Source organism: Nycticebus coucang, chromosome 10 (assembly GCF_027406575.1).
Source record: "Nycticebus coucang isolate mNycCou1 chromosome 10, mNycCou1.pri, whole genome shotgun sequence".
Taxonomy (NCBI): Eukaryota; Metazoa; Chordata; class Mammalia; order Primates; family Lorisidae; genus Nycticebus; species Nycticebus coucang.
In genome coordinates, this window is record NC_069789.1 from 50,740,158 (window position 1) to 50,760,659 (window position 20,502).

At 38.2% G+C, this 20,502-nt stretch overlaps 1 protein-coding gene across 5 annotated transcripts in view; it reads right to left on the reverse strand.

The window, feature by feature from the left end:
• Nucleotides 1-20,502, reverse strand: part of RCOR3 (REST corepressor 3) — a 60,560-nt gene that overhangs the window by 15,132 nt on the left and 24,926 nt on the right. For all 5 annotated transcript variants that reach the window (XM_053605246.1, XM_053605244.1, XM_053605243.1 and 2 more), the window contains 2 exons: nucleotides 11,355-11,573; nucleotides 3,639-3,716 (listed from right to left, as the gene is read on the reverse strand). In XM_053605246.1, coding sequence (XP_053461221.1) covers nucleotides 3,639-3,716; nucleotides 11,355-11,573 — 297 coding nt within the window. The remainder of the gene's footprint in view (nucleotides 1-3,638; nucleotides 3,717-11,354; nucleotides 11,574-20,502) is intronic.

The following is a 20,502-nucleotide window of genomic DNA, read 5'->3' on the forward strand; positions in this document are numbered from 1 at the left end:
CATTGGCTGGGTGTTGTAGTAGGCGCCTGTGGTCCCAGCTACTCAGGAGGCTGAGGCAAGAGAATCGCTTTAGCCCAAGAGTCTGAGATTCTTAAGCAGATAATATGCGGTACTTCTTGAGAAAGAGCTGTTTCCACACTTCCATTCAATTCTCTCTAGCAATTAGCACAATAAATGACCAAATAAGAACTGTTCAGGCAATACCTATTTGAATATACTGTTCAACACCAAACCACTGCTCATATTATTCCCTCTGCCCTTTCCAAATGTGCAAATATCCCACTTTGAACCTCAGCTGAAACATCCTGTCTGTAAGGAAGTCTCCTCTAATCACTTAGCCAGAATGAACAATGTTTATCTATTTTCTTGTACAGGTGCTTAAAAATCTATCACATAACTTTCATCAGTTTTCCTTATAACATCTAAGGTGGAATCACCTCAGCTTGTCCTCATTTTTTATGTGCTTCTCGCTTCCCACATACACTACCCACAGGGCTCAACACAGTGCCTCACATGAAATAGGCAATCAATAAATACGTGAAAGTGAACAGACTTTCTCCACCAAATTTTTCTCTAAATGAAAATAATGAATACAACCAAATTAATAAGCACTTTCGTTAACTGTTTACTGCCAGTAAAGTTATTTCATTTAATGGTCTATTTTAATTATTCCAAGGGTTAATAATATTTTTCGATTAGGTATAGTCTAACCTAAAGGTAAAGGGATGGATTACATGATTTCTTAAGGTCTTTACTATGATTGTTAATTTAGTATTTTGAATGACAATCAAGTTGCCCTTCTCTCAAAAGCAACAGGAGTAATACGATAAATATATCCTGGGGACTTTCTAGATGATAAAACATATATATATTTCTTCAAATCATATGAATTCTATAAATCACCCCCAAAGTAAAATTCAAACTTCAATGTATAGAATGTACAAAGCTAAAATTGTGGTAATTTTATTTTTTCATTATTTTTACAATAAACTAAAAGATATAATAAATGTTTTTATAATTTCTAATCAGTAACTGTATGTAAGAGCTGAGAATCTAATAACAATTTTACTATCATTTGAAAATATCCAAAAAGTAACAGGCAGCATGATATACACATACAACCCCTACAATCCGGGACTCTTAAGATCTATGATATAGCCAGAATTTCATTACTTACTACTTCTGTGATCATGAACAAGTCAGTTAACCTCTTTGAGTCCTAGTTTTCTCATGCAAAACAGTAGTATCTACTTCAAGTACTTATATGAATTTATGTAAAGATCAAATGAGGTAGCACAGAGCAAAGTTATAAACTGCTACTGTACTTTCATGTTTTTCTTTACATAATGTAAATGAGTGAACTTGTCCTGTGGTCTCATGAAAAATATGATATTATAATTACCCATTCCTTGAAAATTCAGATTAATATGAAGGTTCAAACTACAGGTTACTATTTTTGCATTTGTGAGGTAAAGTCCCTGTTGTTGTGCCCCACAACAAGGAGATGTGCCAATATGTTCCCTTACATTGTGCCCATTAGCTGGAGGCTTTTTCTTTAAAATTGTCTTGGTCTGGTGTTTCCTTATAAGAGAAAAATGTCAAATTATTCCTTTATTTTATGTAATGATGATATATGATTCAGCTTTTCTTTCTTTTCAGACAATTTTTGGGGCGGCACCTGTAACTCAAGGAGTAGGGCGCCAACCCCATATACCAGAAGTGGCGGGTTCAAACCTGGCCCAGCCAAAAACTGCCAAAAAAAAAAAAGCCCTCCTCAGACAGTTTTAGGAAGACATTTTCCTAGGAATTTCTATATTTTAATATTAAAACTTATTAGCATACGCCTGTAGTCCCAGCTACTTGGGAGGCTGAGGCAAGAGAATCGCTTAAGCCCAGGAGTTGGAGGTTGCTGTGAGCTGTGTGATGCCACGGCACTCTACCTAGGGCCATAAAGTGAAACTCTGTCTCTACCAAAAAAAAAAAAAAAAACTTATTAGCATAAAGTTTGCTATGCTATTTGCATTTTTAATATCTGATTTTTTTAGATTATAAATCTAACATTTTTGCTTGTTTTAATTTTAATTTAATTTTAACATTTTTGCTTGTTTTTTAATACATGATTAAATATAAAATTAAAATGCTTTCATATAAAATTTAAAATAATTTTTGTTGCAATAATACAACAAAAAAAAAGGTGTTCTTTTTTGTATTATAATGACCTTAAATAAATGTTACTAGCATGTTTATCAGTTTACCTCATCAGTTGACCTGCGGGTTTGGCATGAGACACCAGTTTATAATATGTTTTTCATTCTCCTAATGTTCTTCAAAAAGTTTATTCAAAAAAGCAAACAAAAATAATTTTCCTCATAATAAGTCTTCCTTTCTGAAAGATTATGATTTCTAATGATTAAGACGACCTATGTTGCATTGTATTTCTGAAGTACTACTCTCTGACTCCTCCCCAACCCCTCACGTATATTTCATCTGTAGCTATTTCAGTCAACCTGTGATTTGGGGTGTGGGAATAGAGGAGTCCCATTAAGATCAAAGAAGATTATTTACCCAGTTATAACCTAAGAATATGGGGAAGGGGGAGAGGGAGGGGAGGGAAAGAGGGAGAGGGAGGGGAGGGAAAGGCGGAGGATAGGCAGACGGAGGGTGATTGGTGGGATCACACCTACGGTGCGTATCACAAGGGTACTTGTGAAACTTACTAAATGTAGAATATAAATGTCTTAACAATAACTAAGAAAATGCCAGGAAGGCTATGTTAACCAGTGTGATGAAAATATATCAAATGGTATATAAAACCAGTGTATGGTGCCCCATGATTTCATTAATGTACACAGCTATGATTTAATAAATAAAATAAATAAAAATTAAAAAAATAAGATTCTTTGATTATCAGATACACAGGCAAATTCAGGATATAAAGTAAAACATAGGAGTCTTAAAAAAGAGAGAGAGAGGGAAAAGATTTTATAAATAGAAACTTCTATAAGAACACTTATTGGATCTTAAGGACATTTAAGTACTCCTATAATTACCACAAATATCAAAAACATCTTTAGATTGCACCTGAAATATAAACAAGACTTGAGAAAATGATCAATCTATACCTCATTTTTAGATTTTTTTCCCCAGAGATATAAGTACAAGAATGCAAGTTTACGTAATAATACCCTAATTGGAAATCTGAGCCAAAAGACAAACTAAAGTTTGTTAAACTCCTGTTCTTGTGGTATTTTTCTTTCTTATTAGCAACTCACACAGGCAAGAAAGGGGTTTGAGCAAACATTACCGTAGACCCAGAAATGCACTGACTTGCTCATCAAAGAGCTTCTGGTATCACATACACTGTGCCTACTCTGATAGCTATTTTCTCAAATTACTTTGCTTGATATGAACTGCTGAGAGCAGGAAAGAAATAATTTACCTTAAATACAAAACCATTAGGCAACTCTCAAAAGATCAACTATCTAAATGAAAAAACAGAGACATAAAAAATTATCTTTATTATGAAACCTTCAAAGTACTACCAACATGTACATCCAAAATAGTACTTGAACAGTGAATAATACTTCAGAGAACAGGGTTTCACTATATTTAATTGCATGTATTCTTTAAAAACCTACCTCAGGAGGTTTGAATTCTTCAATTCCACCTTCCATTTTCTGTTTAAGGGCACTGTTTACTTGCTTAGCATTCTGAACCTTCAATAAAATAACCCAAAATGTGAATGTAATCATATACTTAGGTAAATTTGAGTGTGCACCCAATAAATGGAAATGACGTATTCTAAAATTTGCTTAAACTTTATTTGAGGACAGTAGACATACATATTATATTTAGTGGTGAGATACACTACTCATTCAACTAATAAACACATCAATATACACACCTAACGAATTAATAGACTTTGAATATCTTTGAATATCATAAATTAGACTCTCTGAACATCTTTTACTAATAATGGCTCTTATAACCAAAGATAACTGGCATAAATAGGAATTAAATAAATATATTTATAGAAATATACCTTATTACCATAACGTTTTGACCAAATAACAATTATTCCAATAATAACAACAATGGAGACCAATATTTACTAGGTGTTTATTATGTATAAACATCATTCTCAGGGTTTTATTTGTAATAAATCAATTCTCATTTGTGAATAAGTACAATCGGTTCTGCTGTAACATGACAAATACATTCTTAAAAGTTACTACACTATGCAAAATCCCCAATAAAAACCACAGGGCTGGGTGGGCACCTGTAGCTCAGCAGCTGGCGTCCCAGCTGCCACTGGGGCTGGCAGGTTTGAACCCGGCCCAGGCCTGCCAAAGAACAATGACAACTATAACAAAAAAACAGCCGGTGTTTTGGTGGGTGCCTGTAGTCCCAGCTATTTGGGAGGCTGAGGCAGGAGAATCACTTGAGCCCAAGAGTTTGAGGTTGCTCTGAGCTATGACACCACAGCATTCTACCAAGGGCAACGTAATGAGACTGTGTTTCAAAAAAATTAAAAAAAAAAACAAAACCCACAAGGCTTACAGGGAAAAGGAGATTGGAACATAACCCTCAGAAACTTCATCAGTAACACATAAGAGAATAGGCACTTAACAAAAATGGGAGCACAGTTCTATACATTCTAAATGGTTAAAAAATCTATAAATGAAAAAAAAAGAAATCTATAAATGCTACAATGAAGATGGTAGTATACTTAGCCTTGAAAAAGACCTTAAGGTTTCTTATGAAAGTGGGTGTCAAACTGGTTGCAGCTTGTGAACTATCAAGAGGTAGAAGGGTTATTTGAAATTAGAGCAGGAGTCTGAATACCAGCTATATGTAGTTCATAACTCATAATGAATTGTGGGGGCTGGTACATGTTTGGGACATGTGCATGCACCTGACTTCAGCTGGGTACCATTTTTGCTGACAAAAGACATACATAAACACAAAATTGTTTCCTAGTGTGTGTGTGTGTATGTATATATATATATATATATATATATATAAATTGCCTTAGTACAAATTAATGTTTTAAAAAAATGTTATAGCAGACTGACCCTATGTCTATTATAATCATTACAAATGAGGAACGTAAGGTACAGAATAGTTAAGAACCTTTCCTAAGGCCACAAATGTTGGAGGTAGAACCTGAATTCAAACCATACCAATTTTTTAACTGCTTTTTACTACAATATTATTAGTCTTTATTTAGAATACAGACGGCTAAAATTATTTGTTTACTTTTTTTGCTGGGGTTGGTTTTTTCCCCTAGGATAGATAACCAAATATTTATAAAGTGATTTCTGAACTTTTTTTTCACTAAAGATCTTACAAACACAGCCAAAATGCATAAATCTGGGATGATTCAAGGGCAGTTAATTGGCTATGTTAGATAGATATACAGACATAAAGTGTAAAGTCTCAATTCTCAAGGATTTCATAGATTAGTGAGGAGATAAATACACACAGAAGCACAAAAACACCAGAACACCTATAATAGACTTGGAGAGAAAAGAGAATAAGAGCAGTATGCTTGTATGTGTATTGTGGACAGGTGGGGAAATTTAGGGGAAGTGTTCCAGGGGAAATAACACCTAAACTGACTTCAAAATATTAGCAAGAAATAACTTGGCAGACAAGGTTGGGAAGAAAAAATGTATTCCAGGCAGAATAGCATTTACAAAGACAGAAAATCCCTAAGGCAAGGGCAGAAGTTAGCTTGGAGCCAGAGAAAAGAATTTGAATTTTGCCTAAGACTGAAGAAAATTTAAAGCATTTCTAAGTAAAGGAGTAACTTGACCATATTTGCCTTCTAGAAAGATACTTCCAGGGCTGGGCACAGTGGCTCAAGCCTATAAGCCTAGTACTCTGGGAGGCCCAATCAGGTGGACTGCCTACGCTCACAGGTTTGAGACCAGCCTAAGCCAGAGCAAGACCTAAAAACAGCTGGGCACACAGTGCATCTTACAAGGGTACATGTGAAACTTACTAAATGTAGAATATAAATGTCTTAACACAGTAACTAAGAAAATGCCAGGAAAGCTATGTTAACCAGTTTGATGAAAATATTTCAAATTGTATACAAAACCAGGGTATGGTGCCCCCATGATTACATTAATATACGCTGCTATGATTTAATTTAAAAAAAAAAAGAAAGAAAGAAAAAATAGCTGGGCAATGTGGCGGGCACCTGTAGTCCCAGCTACTTGGGAGGCTGAGGCAAGAGAATCACTTGAGCCTGCTGTAAGCTATGACGTCATGACACTCTACCAAGGGCAACAAAGTGATACTCTGGTCCAATATTAAAAAAAAAAAAAGGCTCAGAACCCACACTCAATGGTTACACCAAATACACCCAGGCTGGCGGGTTCGAACCTGGCCAGGACCTGCTAAACAATGACAACTACAACCAAAAAAATAGCGGGTGTTGTGGTGGGCACCTGTAGTCCCAGCTGCTTGGGAGGCTGAGGCAAGAGAATGGCTTGAGCCCAAGAGTTTGAGGTTGCTGTGAGCTTAGCACTCTACTAAGGGTGACATAGTGAGACCGTCTCAAAAAAGAAAGTAAATAAAAAACAGATAAAAAAAAAAAGCAAGAAACAAAGATACTTCCTTTAGTAATATAGGAGAAGAGACTGGAGTGAAAGGGTATAAATTAATTCAACAATCTATCAAGAAATCTTAAACAATGAAAAAAACTTTTATTGAAACAGCAGGAATAATGGAATGATGATGACAGTAAAGATGGGTTAAAAAAGTTATCTTGGGGGCAGCACCTGTGGCTCAGTAGGCACCAGCCCCATATACAGAGGGTGGTGGGTTAGAACCCAGCCCCAGCCAAACTGCAACAACAACAACAGAAAAGAATCTTGGAAACAAAATTAAGACCTCTTTGTAAACATTTTATTGTGGAGAATTAGGGAGAATCAATTACTGGCTTGAGTAACTGAGTGTATGTGGCACTATTCACTAAGACAGAATGCAAAAAGAGGAACAGTAACTACTTTGGGTATAGAATAATTCAGGTTGGACCCATATATCTAATGTGTTTAAGACATAAAAGTAGTAATGGCTAGCACAATTTGTCAATCCATGAGTGCAAATTTTTACTATGTCACAAATCAAGTGAATAACCAAGGTAGGAAGTTAAAGCTTAAAATAAAATTCCTTAAAAAAAAAAATCTATAAAAGGGTGGCACTCATAGCTTAGTGGCTAGGGTGCTGGCCACATGCACCGAGCCTGGTGGGTTTGAACCCGGCCCAGGACAGCTAAAACAACAATGACAACTGCAATAACAACAACAACAACACAATAGCCTGGTATTGTGCTGGGTGCCTGTAGTCCCAGCTACTCGGGAGGTGAGGCAATAGAATCACTTGAGCCGAAGAGTTTAAGGTTGCTGTGATGTCACGGCACTCTACCCAGGGTGACAGCTTGAGACTCTGTCTCAAAAAAAAAAAAAAAAAAAAAATAGTTGCCTATAAGTATAGTAGTAATGTGTAGAATGAAGTATGAATATAAGTGACTGAATAAATTTTATTCCTTCATTCTTTGAGTATTTTTAAAGTAATTACAAGCAAAGTTTTAGAAGTTTCCTAAAGAGTAATGTGGTTTGGAGGATCAAAGTCTTACATTCATGGTTTGACTTAAAGGCTAATAAGCATTCAATCAAAAGTAAAGTCCAGTGTCACAAAAAGTAAAGGAAAAGGAATTCCAAGAAGGAAGAAATGGTTAACAGTGTTGTGGCAGTGCCTGTGGCTCAGTGGGTAGGGCGCCGGCCCCATATACCGAGGGTGGTGGTTTCGAACCCGGCCCTGGCCAAACTGCAACAACAACAAAAATAGCCAGGCATTGTGGCAGGCACCTGTAGTCCCAGTTACTCGGGAGGCTGAGACAAGAGAATCGCCTAAGCCCAGGAGTTGGAGATTTCATGAGTTATGATGCCACAGCACTCAACTGCGGGCAATAAAGTAAGACTCTCTCTCTAAAAAAAAAAAAAAAATAGAAAAAGGAAAAGAAATGGTTAACAGTGTTAAACATTACTGAATAGTCAAGGGAGATAAAAACGAAAAGGGAGGCATGAGACCTTGCAACTTGTTCATAAATGATCCTAAGATAGATTTCAGTGGTAGAATGGGAATGGTTTATGGTGCATAAACTTGATTGGAAAGGGTCAGAGAACAAGTGGTAGTAAAAAGCAGATGAAACTCGTATATTTTTATTAAGTTTGTAAGGGAAGAAAACAAAAATAGAAAAGCAGCTTGCATAAATAACCAACATATAAAGAATATTAACATCTTTAAGATAGAGAACTTTGATCCCACACTATACTATTGCAAGGTTCTGATACTTTATAAGGAGAGTAACACTCCCTTATCTGTAGAGGATAAATTCAAAGAGCCCCCAGCAGATGCCTAAAATCTTGGATAGTACGGAAGCATGATATACACAGGTTGAATGTCCCTTATCAAAAATGCTTGAGACAGGCCAGGCACAGCAGCTCATGCCTGTAATCCTAGCACTCTGAGAGGCTGAGGCAGGTAGACAGCTTGAGTTCAGAAGTTCAAGACCAGCCTGAGCCAGAGCAAGATCTTGTCTCTAAAAACAGCAAGGTATTGTGGCGGGCGCATGTAGTCCTAGCTACTTGGGAGACTAAGACAAGTGAATCACTTAAGCCCAAGAATTTGAGGTTGCTGTGAGTTGTGACACCACGGCAATCTACTGAGGGCAACAAAGTGAGACTCTGTCTCTAAAAAGAAAAAAAAAAAGCCACATATGCATAAATGTATGCATGATCTATATGTATACGACTTAATAAAAAAAAGAAAGAAAGAAAGAAAACAGCTTGAGACAAGAAGCTTTTCAGGTTTTGAGGGATTTTGGAATATCTGCACAATATATACCAACTGAGCATCACTAATCTGAAAATCCAAAATGCTCCCATGACCATTTCCTTTGCTCAAACAGTTTCATATTTTGAGCATCCCAGACTTTCAGATTAGGGATGCTCAACCTGGATTATGTTTTTTCCTACATATCCATGATAAAATTTAACTTATAAATCAGGCACATTAAGAGATTAATAATGATAACTAATAATAGAACAATTACAACAATATTCTATGATAACAGTTAAGTGGATGTGTTATTATACTGAATTATAAGTTAACTGGAATGATGAGAAACAAAACTGCAGATGAGGGAGGACTATTGTAATATTAGCTCTAAGTATACAATGAAAAGCTAAGGATAGATTCTGTAATCCCTACCAAAGAGAAAATGCAAAGAGATATAGCTGGAAAATGTTAATAAGAGCATGGTACACCTTTCCTTCAGGGGTTTCCTAACTCAAGATGAACTTCAAATTTCTTATTTCTTAACATGATTATTTTATAAATCCTCATCTACCTCTACTATACCCTGCTAAAGGCAAGTAGAAACTAACAGGTTTAAGATAAGTGACCTTCATTAGACCAATATTTTAAAAATACTGGTAATAGGGTGGCACCTGTGGCTCAAGGAGTAGGGCGCCAGTCCCATATGCCGGAGGTGGCGGGTTCAAACCCAGCCCCAGCCAAAAACCAAAAAAAAAATACTGGTAATAAAGTGTAACATACAGCTAAAGAGAAGTGGACAGAAATGACCAACATCAGTTACTGTCTGGCAAGAGATGATAAGAGCCCAAACAAGGATGATAGTGATGGAATAAAAATGAGGGGACTAGTTTAAAATAGTTTAAAAATAATTTCACATAATTTAAACTCACATAATTTAGTTACCACTTAAGTTTACAAGTATCAGGGAAAAGATAATGGCAAGGGAGGAATCAAACATGATTGTGATGTTTCATCAAACAGAAAAAAACTTCGGGGGCAAGACCTAGTAGGCAGTTGGAAATATCACTATGGAGGTTTAGGAAGCTCATTGCTTGAGAAACAGATTCAGACTTCACTGGCTTATAGATACGGTTGGATGACATTCACCAAGAAAATACAGATTTAGAAGAGTATCTAGATTTAAGGAATATGAAAAAAACAAAAATGACCAACCAATAAAAAACAAAAAGATGACTGAAAAAGGCCAGAGACCTAATAATAACCATGAACTGAGTACTTACTATGTGCTGTGCACTGTTTTAAACACTTAATATGTATTATCTTGTATAATTCCTCCTAGTCACCAGATTATCAGCCCTACTTGCAGATGAGGAAATTGAGGCTGTGAGACGTTAAAAAGCTCCTCTACAGTTACACAGGAAGAAGATATGGAATAGTCAAGGTTCACTGATTCTTAACCACTACCTCATAATGACGATGATACCCTTACAATACCACTGCTACTACTAATGATAATGATGATGAAGACAACAGCCATTATTAACTAAGCATTTAAAATGTGCCGAACACTGCTAAATTATCTACAAATACCATTGCAAATATAGTAGAACCTCTGAAGGTTGACCAACCAATGGACTACAACAAACTAATCAATATAAGGGAGCCAACATAAGGAACTAGGCCTATTGTACTGATACATACAGTTGGTGCATGTCTGGTTGATGAAAATTAGATCAATTTAAGGAGGTGGTCAACTATGGAGGTTCTACTGCAATTCCCAATAACCTGCAAGAGAAGTGTGAGTATTGTGCCCAGTTTCACAGATAGAAAGCTGAAGCTGGTTCAGCGCCCTTAGCCCAGTGGTTACGGCGCCAGCCATATATACCAAGGCTGTCAGGTTCAAACCCAGCCTGGGCCTGCTAAACAACAAAAAAAAGATGGGTGTTGGCTCAGCACCTGTACCTCAGCAGCTAGGGCGCCAGCCACATACACCAGATTCAAATCCAGCCTGGGCCTGCCAAACAACAATGACAACCAAAAAATAGCTGGGCGGGCAGGGCCTATAACTCAAAGGAGTAGGGCACCGGCCCCATACACCGGAGGTGGCAGGTTCAAATGTGGCCCCAGCCAAAAAAAAAAATAGCCAGGCATTGTGGTGGGCGCCTGCAGGAGGCAAGAGAATCACTGAAGCCCAAGAGTTTGAGGTTGCTGTAAGCTATGACACCACAGCACTCTTCTGAAGGCGATGGAGTGGGACTCTGTCTCAAAAATAAAAAAAATGAAGCTTAGAGAGATTACATAATTTGCCCACGATCACAGAGCTAACAGGCAGCAATGCTGGGATTCAAATCTAGAACAGGAGAAGTATCTTGTAAATAGGACAAAAAATAAAACTTACATAAATGGGTAGCTAAGAAAATCCTCAAACAACTGAGTTCAACCTAGGTATAACCAGATAAGCAAAATAGACAGAATCATTACATTTTATTTTTATAAAATACCTGACGTTTTAGAGAGATCAACTCCATGTCCAGTTGCCTCAGGATGGTGTTGGCTGCATTGGGACTACAGGAAACAGCTACCACATCTTCCTGGGTTAAATACATGCCCTTAGGTGGACGGCACTTAGAACGCTGAGAATGATGGCGATGTTGTAAACTCTGATACTCTCTCCTTCCAAGTCCAATCTTGCTAGTTTGGACAGGCTGTTCAGTACTACCCTAAGAAAACAGAGACAGAGTAACATGTCATTCAGTTTTCACAAACATATAAATTAGAAACAGTATTACCCAGTAATAGTAATAGAAGTATCTGCTACACTAAGTACTCCTTAAAAAAAACAAAACAAAAAAACTTCTAACTAATTATATTATCTGTAAGTTTCCCTCCTCCAAACACACCCCCCACTCACCAACTGGGGGGAAGCATATAATATAACATATCCTGGATTAATTCACTTAAATGTTTAGTTTCTAGTTTCATAGGACTAATTTTAAACTACAAATTTTCTTGTTCTCTAAATTATCCTGATTGCTTCAGGATGAGATACATTTTCCCTATGCAATAAAGGGCAAAATAAAAGTGCTACAACTAATTAAATGCAAAGTCCTTAAAAATGGCAACAATAAGAAAAATGAAGCACATAAGAAATTATGAGGAGGTAGATTAGACAGCTGGTAAAAAAAGAGATACATGGATCATTACTGAAGTTTTGAGATACACAGAAAACAAGAACAGAAACAAATGAAGCCCTCCCAGCAACACAGGTAAGCCAAGCAAGTTGATCCTAGCATCGGTGAATCAGAAGGACACTTGTCAACTGTTTCTGGGAAATGAAATAATGGATCATAACACATGTCTCAAAACTTTCTCAGTGACCTATGTAACATTTCATTTTTATGCTAGAGTTGCTGAAAGATAATTATGTCTCTATAGGTTAAAAAGGAACAGAGAATTATCTTAACCCTGAAGACATTTCTAAATACCTAATCAATGAATAAAATAAACTGAATTTATGCCTCAGAAGAGGTTAGGAAAATTCTAAAAATGGCCATGAAGTCTAAGTAGTATTTCATTATTACTTGTAATATTCTTAAAGTATGATATAAAATCATAATGTTATTCTGTGCTTCTGAAAGAGGAAGACATTAGAAATTAGTTTATCCGGTTGAAGGTTATTTCACTAATAATCTAATCCTTCGAAAAACTCTTAGTGACATTCATAAAACAAGTATATAATGATATATAATTCATTTTTATTACTTAAAATCCAACTCTAAACAATATATGGTTGATTTGATGTTCAGAGGAACCCCTCCCAGTACAGCACTCCTAAAATGGCTAGAATAATTTTTTTTTTTTTTTTTTGAGACAGAGTCACAAGCTGTTGCCTGGGTAGAGTGCCATGGCATCATAGCTTATAGCAACCTCCAACTCTAGGGTTCAAGTGAACCACTTGTCTTAGTTTTTCCATTTTTAGTATAGACGGGGTCTTAAATTTTTGCTCAGGTTGGTCTCAAACTGGTGAGCTCAAGCAATTCACCCGCCTCGGCCTCCCAGAGTGCTAGGATTATAGGCGTGAGCCACCACACATAGCTGAGGAATCAAATATTTTTAAAACATCTTCTAAATTCATCAGAGGTCAGAAACGTTGAGAAAGCAAGAATCCAGAGGGATAAGCAAGTATGAAGTAGTTGGCATTTGTCTAAAGCCCAGGCTTCAATGGACAACAGGTACAGGGGACAGGCGACAAAGCTGGAATGCTAGAAAAGAACTCCATTAGTGTGATAAGTAAAAAAAAAAAAAAAAAAATTCCCACTCTGCAGAGGGAGAGAGAGGATGATTATACTCATCTAACCCTTGGCTGAGTGTAAAGAAAAAAAACAGAAAGTCTCCTCTGAAAATCTCTAACCATAGGCCTACATTCAAACAGCATTTAATGATCTATTCATTTATTTTTATCCTAAAATATTAAGGGGGTGCAAATGTTTTTGCTACGTGGGTGAACTATATAATGCTGAAGTCAGGACTTCAGTGTACTTGTCACCAGAATAGTGCTCAATGTACCTGAGAGGTAAGTTTTTATCCCTCACACCTCTCCCATTTGGGGCCTAAATTTTATGATCTGTCTGGCCTGAAAAACCCCAAATTAAAATGTAGTTTAAAGGTAGCTCAGGTTGGTAGCACCCACAGAGAGTTAGCAGAGGAAATACAGATCACCTCTAAAAGAATGCACTTTAAACCTAGGTCTCAAAAATTATTTATAGCCAGGTACAGTGGCATGCATACACTTGTAGTCCCAGAACCTCAGGAGGCTGAGGCAGAATGATCATTTGAGCCTCTGTTGCTCAAGACCAGAACAACAGAGCAAGATACATTTAAAAAAAAAAAAAAAGTGTGTATCACCATCAGACCCTCACTAAATGAACTTTGGATATACTTCAGGAAAAAAGAAAATTAGTTTCAATAAAAGGCCTAAGATTCAAGAAAGAATAGTAGACAAAAATAATCCTAGCACTCTGGCAGGCCGAAGCAGGTAGACTGCCTAAGTGCACGGGTTTGAGAACAGCCTCAACAAGTGCAAGACCCCGTCTCTAAAAAAATAGCTGGGCGTTGTGGCAGGAGCCTGTAGTCCCAGCTATTTGGGAGGCTGAGACAAGAGAACTGCTTAAGCCCAAGAGTTTAAAGTTGCTGTGAACTCTGACGCCACAGCACTCTACCAAGTGCAACAAAGTGAGACTGTCTCAAAAAAAAAAAAAATTAGAGAAAAGTTAAACACGTGGGTAAATATACATAAATACTAATGTTTGATGTGAGAGATTTAAAAAACCAACATGTAGGGCGGCGCCTGTGGCTCAGTGGGTAGGGTATCAGCCCCATATACCAAAGGTGGTAGGTTCGAACCCGGCCCTGGCCAAACTGCAACAAAAAATAGCTGGACATTGTGGTGGGCACCTGTAGTCCCAGCTACTTGGGAGGCTGAGATAAGAGAATGGCCTAATCCCAGGAGTTGGAGGTTGCTGTGAGCTGTGAAGCAACAGCACTCTACTGAGGGGGATAAAGTGAGACTCTGTCTTTTAAAAAAACAAAAACAAACAAAAAAAACATGTAACTAAAACTGTGGACAATAATAGTAAGGTAGTAAATGGTATTCAGTTGGTTCTAAGGACCCGATATAATTAGAAAGTCATTAAAGACACCAATATTAGATTTTAAGTTAAATATATAAGATAAAATTTCTAGAATACATAGTAAGAATAGAAACACAGAAACATCCCAAACTAGTAGAGAGGGAAAAAAATGGAATAAGAGATGAATTCTTAATCCCTAAAGATAGGCCATGAAGGAAAGGAAAAATGACTGGAAAAAAGCAAGACAAATAGATGGTAAAAATAAAAAAGAACAAAAATACAAACAGATCAGTGATCATGGTGAACAGAAATGCTAAACTGGGTGGTATCCATAGCTCAGTGGGTAGGGTGCCAGCCACATACACCCAGGCTGGTAGGTTGGAACCCAGCCCGGGCTAACTAAACAATAATGACAACTATAACAGAAAAATAGCCAGGTGTTGTGGCAGGCGCTTATAGTCCCAGCTATTTGGGAGGCTGAGGCAAGAGAATCACTTAAGCCCAAGAGTTTAAGGTTGCTGTAAGCTGTGACGCCATAGTACTCTACCCTGAGTGACAGCTTGAAACTCTTGTCTCAAAAGAAAAAAAAAAAGAAATGGGCTAAACTATTCAGATAAAATATAAAATTCAAGGTATATGCTGTTTATAAGACACATACTTAAAATGTAAAGACAAAGGACTGTGGAAAGCAAAATAATAAAGATATATCAAGCAAATATTTAACAAAAGAAAAATGGTGGAGCAAAATCATATCAGATAAAGTAATCTTTAGGCAGAAGTCATTACAAGAGATGAAAAAAGGTTACCATCTATTGATAAAAGGCTCAATTCGGCAGCAAGATAAAACAATTCTGGACCTACATACACCTAATAACTAGCTTCAAAATACAAAAAAGTATTACTTCTCAATAATTGATCAGAACAACTGATTAGATAAGCAGACAACAAAAACCAAGCTAGCAAGTAGGACAGCAGTAAGAACGCAGAGCAGAACCACAGAACCGACACGCTTAAACTAATGGGCATGTGCAAAGCTTCGTAACCACAGTACACATTCCCAAGTACACAGAAAAACACTTAGGAAAATTCCATATTCTGAGTTGGGAGGTTTAAAACATGTTAATAAATTCTTCAATATCCCTGCTATTGAGAAGCAGGGGCTCTTTATTACCTCTCCTTGATTCTGGACCAACTTTAGTGACTCACTCACATAACCAAGTGAACACAGAAGTGATGCTGAGTAACTTTCAAGTCTGGGCCAGAGAGAGCTGGGTAGCTGTCACTTAGTGTTTTTGAATACTTTGGAGGAAACCAGCCATCAAGGAGCCAGATTACTCAAAGACCACCAACCTGGAGAGAGAACTAGAACTGCTCCAAATAGCACCAACTACCAGCAACGTCAGTGGGTTAAAAACCTTTGATAACATCCTCCTTGACGTTGACACAAAAATTATTCTCTCTAAAATCAGAAATAAGAAAAAAAATATTTGCTGGCCAGGCACAGTGGCTCACGCTGTAATCCTAACACTCTGGGAGGCTGAGGCAGATGGATTGCTTGAGTTCAGAAGTTAAGACCAGCCTGAGCTAGAGTGAGACCCTGTCTATAAAAATAGCCAGGCACTGTGGTAGGCGCGTGTAGTTTCAGCTTCTTGGGAGGCTGAGGCAACAGGATCACTTGAGTCCAAGAGCTTGAGGCTGCTGTGAGTTATAACAGCACAACAGTCAACCCCAGGCCAACTGAGTGAGACTGTCTCAAAAAAAAAAAAAAAAAAAAACTTCTATCGTAACTTCTGTTTAACATTGTACTGGCAATACTACCCAGTTTAATAAGAAATAAGTATAAAGATTGAACAGGTACAAAATTGCTATTTTTTCAGATAATATAAATCACTACATAGGAAATCCAAAATAATCTACAAATAAATATAAAGCTTTCATTTCTCCTTAATTTATACATGGATTCAACAGAAGATCAAACAGGGCTGCCCTAGTAATGTGACACGCTTGAAGAGCAAAGATCCAAGAATAGCTAAAGGTGCACCCTCCTTATGAACCACCAACTTGTGGAACATGCCCTGGCAGCTAGCAAGGTTTATTATAATTGAGACAGTGTGGTATTAACAAGGGATATTTAACTGACAACAGGAGTAGACAGGAGCCTTAAAGCTGGTATCGCAGGCCCACTGAAAAAGATGGAGTCACTTCCATATTAATTAATAAATAAGTAAATATGGATCTCTACCTTACAATATGAATAAAATTTCTTTACTGCTAGATAAAGGTCTTAAATGTAAAATGAAAAATTTCAAAACTTTCAGAAGAAAATATCAAAGAATACTGAAATTTGAAAATTTATACACTTCTGACCAAACAACAGTTTACCTATGCCTATACAAAGAAAAAAGATAAACCACAAACTGCTAAATGATCTTTGTAACACATTAAGTTAGAACTGGTACCAGAATATATAAATAATTCAATTAGGCTGGGTACATTGGCTCACACCTCTGATTCTAGCACTCTGGGAGGCCAAGGTTGAAGGACTGCCTGAGCTTAAGAATTTGAGACAGCCTAAGCAAGAGTGAGAACCCATCTCTACTAAAATAGAAAAAAACAAGCCGGGCATTGCGGCAGGTGCCTATAGTCCCAGCTACTTAGGAGGTTGAGCCAAGAGGATCACTTGAGCCCACGAGTTTGAAGTTGCTGTGAGCTATAATACCACAGCACTGTAACCAGGGTGATTGAGTGAGATCCTACCTCAAAATAAATAATTCAACGACAACAACAATAAAAAATGCTATGTTCTGCCTTCAAGTAAAACATCCAGTAGAAAAGAAGGTAAAAATAGATATAAACCAGGCTTGGCACCTGTAGCTCAGCAGCTAGGGCGCCAACCACATGCACTGGAGCTGTTGGGTTTGAATCCAGCCCGGGGCAGCCAAACAACCACACCTGTAACGAAAAAATAGCCAGGTGTTGTGGTTGGCACCTGTAGTCCCAGCTACTTGGGAGGCTGAGGAAAGAGAATCGCTTAAGCCCAAGAGTTGGAGGTTGCTGTGAGCTGTGACGCCACTGCACTCTACCCAGGGTGACAGCTTGAGGCTCTGTCTCAAAAAAAAATACACACACACACACACAAACCAGCACTTTAAAAAGACATTAATAGCCAATCAACAGATGGAAAAATGTTCACCCTTACTAGTAATCTATTAATTTTTTTTTTTTTTTTTTGAGACAGAGTCTCACTATGTCGCCCTAGGTAGAGTGCCACGGCGTCACAACTCACCGCAACCTCAAACTCTTGGGCTTAAGTGATTCTCTTGCCTCAGCCTCCCAAGTAGCTGGGACTACAGGTGCCCACCACCAACACCCAGGTATTTTTTGATTGTAGTTGCCATTGTTGTTTGGAGGTCTGGGCTGGATTCGAACCCATCAGCTCTGGTGTATGTGTCTAGTGCCCTAGCCACTAAGCTACAGGTGCCAAGCCCTAATGAATTAAATTGAGAACACATGATACAATCTCATTTTGCCAGATTTTAAAATTTTATTTATTTATTTTTTTGACAGAGTCTCTCTTTGTTGCCCCTGGTAGAGTGCCAAAGGATCATAGCTCACAGCAACCTTAAACTCTTGGACACAAGCGACCCTCTTGCCTCAGCCTCCCAAGTAGTTGAGACTACAAGCGCCCGGCAGAATACCCGGCTATTTTTAGAGATGGAGTCTTACTCTTGTTCAGGCTGGTCTTAAACTCCTGAGCTCAGGCAAGCCACCCACCTCAGACTCCCAAAGTGCTAGAATTACAGGTGTGAACCACCACACCCTGCCCTGACTTTAACATTTTAAAAGTCTAATCAGGTCTGGTGCAATGGTTCACATCTGCAATCCCACCACTTTGGGAGGATGAGGCAGGAATACTACTTGAGGCTGGAATTCAAGATTAGCCTGAGCAACACCACCAGATCCTGTCTCTACAAAATTATTTTCAAAAATTAGCTGGGTGTGGTGGTGCATGCCTGTAGTCACAGCTACTTGGGGGGCTCAGCCAGGAAGATCACGTGAGCCTGGGAGTTGGAGGTTGCCATTAGCCATGATCATGCCACCACACACCACTCTGGCTGACAAACAAAAGTCTGATCATATCAAGTATGAGCAAGGAAGTAGACAAGGAGTATTCTCATAGCCCAATGGAAGAATAGCAACTATAGAAAAGAATTTAGTGGGTGGCACCTGTGGCTCAGTGGGTAGGGCGCCGGCCCCATATACTGAGGGTAGCAGATTCGAACCCGGCTCCAGCCAGCTAAAACAGCAATGGCAGCTGCTACAAAAATAGCTGGGTGTTGTAGCGGGCATTGTGCTGGGCACCTATAGTCCTAGCTACTCGGGAGGCTGAGACAAGAGAATCGCTTAAAACCAGGAGTTGGAGGTTGCTATGAGCTGTGATGCCACAGCACTCTACCAAGGGCGACAAAATGAGACTTTGTCTCAAAAAAAAAAAAAAGAAGAATTTGGTATTACCTAGGTAAATTGAACACATCTATACTCTAAAATACAGTAACTTTACTTCAAATAATCCTGGGGCATCATAACTCAGTAAGTCACTGTTGGCATTTGTTAGAACAATGTGCCGTGCATTTCAGTATCGTTGTCATCTTTCTCCTGCCTACTCAATGAGAGGTCCCCTACAATCACTGTAACAATAAAAACAACTCCACAATTTCTAAATGCTCCTTACTGAGGTAATGCTAAACCTGGCTAAAAACTATTGTCCCAAAGGAACTCTTACATATAGTATATAAGTATCCAGGACATGTTTATATCAGCATTGTCCATAGTAAAAAATTTTAAATTACATCCATTTGGAGGAAAGTAGGTCAGCTGTGCTATATGTATACAATGCAACAGAATAATATAGCAATGAAAATAAATCACAAAACAAAAAGTACTGAAAAATATATACAATGACTCCATTTTATGAAGTTTCAAATGAGAAAAACTAAATGATTAATTACTCAGAAATATACATACATGTGATAAAACTACCCCCCAAAATGAATAATACTTTTTTTTTTTTTTTTTTGAGATAGAACCTCAAGCTGTTGCCTTGGGTAGAGTGCCATGGCATTACAGTTCATAGCAACCTCCAACTCCAGGGCAAGAGGTTCTCCTGCCTAGTCCCTCCCAAGTAGCTGGGACTACAGGCACCCGCCACAACTCCCGGCTATTTCTTGGTTGCAGCCATCATTGTTGTTTGACAAGCCCGGGCTGGATTCAAACCCGCCAGCTCAGGTGTTACGTGGCTGGCGCCTTAGCCGCTTGAGCCACAGGTGCCAAGCCTGAATAATATATTTTATTATATGAGTTCCCTCTGAAGAAAAGGGAGGGATAGGCAATTGAGGAAACACGTAAGACTTCTATTTCTTCAGCTCAGCAAAGGATATACTGGTGTTTGTCTTATTATTATTATTCTTTAAACTGTATAATACTTACTCTGCAGTTCACAATGTTCATTCAATGGCGGCACCTGTGGCTCAGTGAGTAGAGTGCCAGCCCCATATACCGAGGGTGGTGGGTTCAAACCCAGCCCAGGCCAAACTGCAACAACAAATAGCTGGGTGTTGTGGCAGGAGCCTGTAGTCCCAGCGACTCGGGAGGCTGAGGCAAGAGAATCGCCTAGCCCCAAGAGCTGGAGGTTGCTGTGAGCTGTGACACCACAGCAGTCTACTGAGGGCGACAAAGTGAGACTCTGTCTCTACAAAAAAACAAAAACAAAAACTGTTCATTCAAAATAGCTGCCATATGCCAGGTACTCTGCAAGTGCTAGGGGATACAAATGAATAGCTTTAGGAGTAGGAAACTTGTGGCCTCAGGCCACATGTGGTCCTCCAGATACTCAAGTGCAGCCCTCGATCAAATCCAAATTTTACAGAACAAATCCTTTTAATAAGGGACTTTATTAAAAGATTAAAAGGATTTCTTTGGGGGCAGTGCCTATGGCTCAAAGGAGTAGGGCACCAGCCCC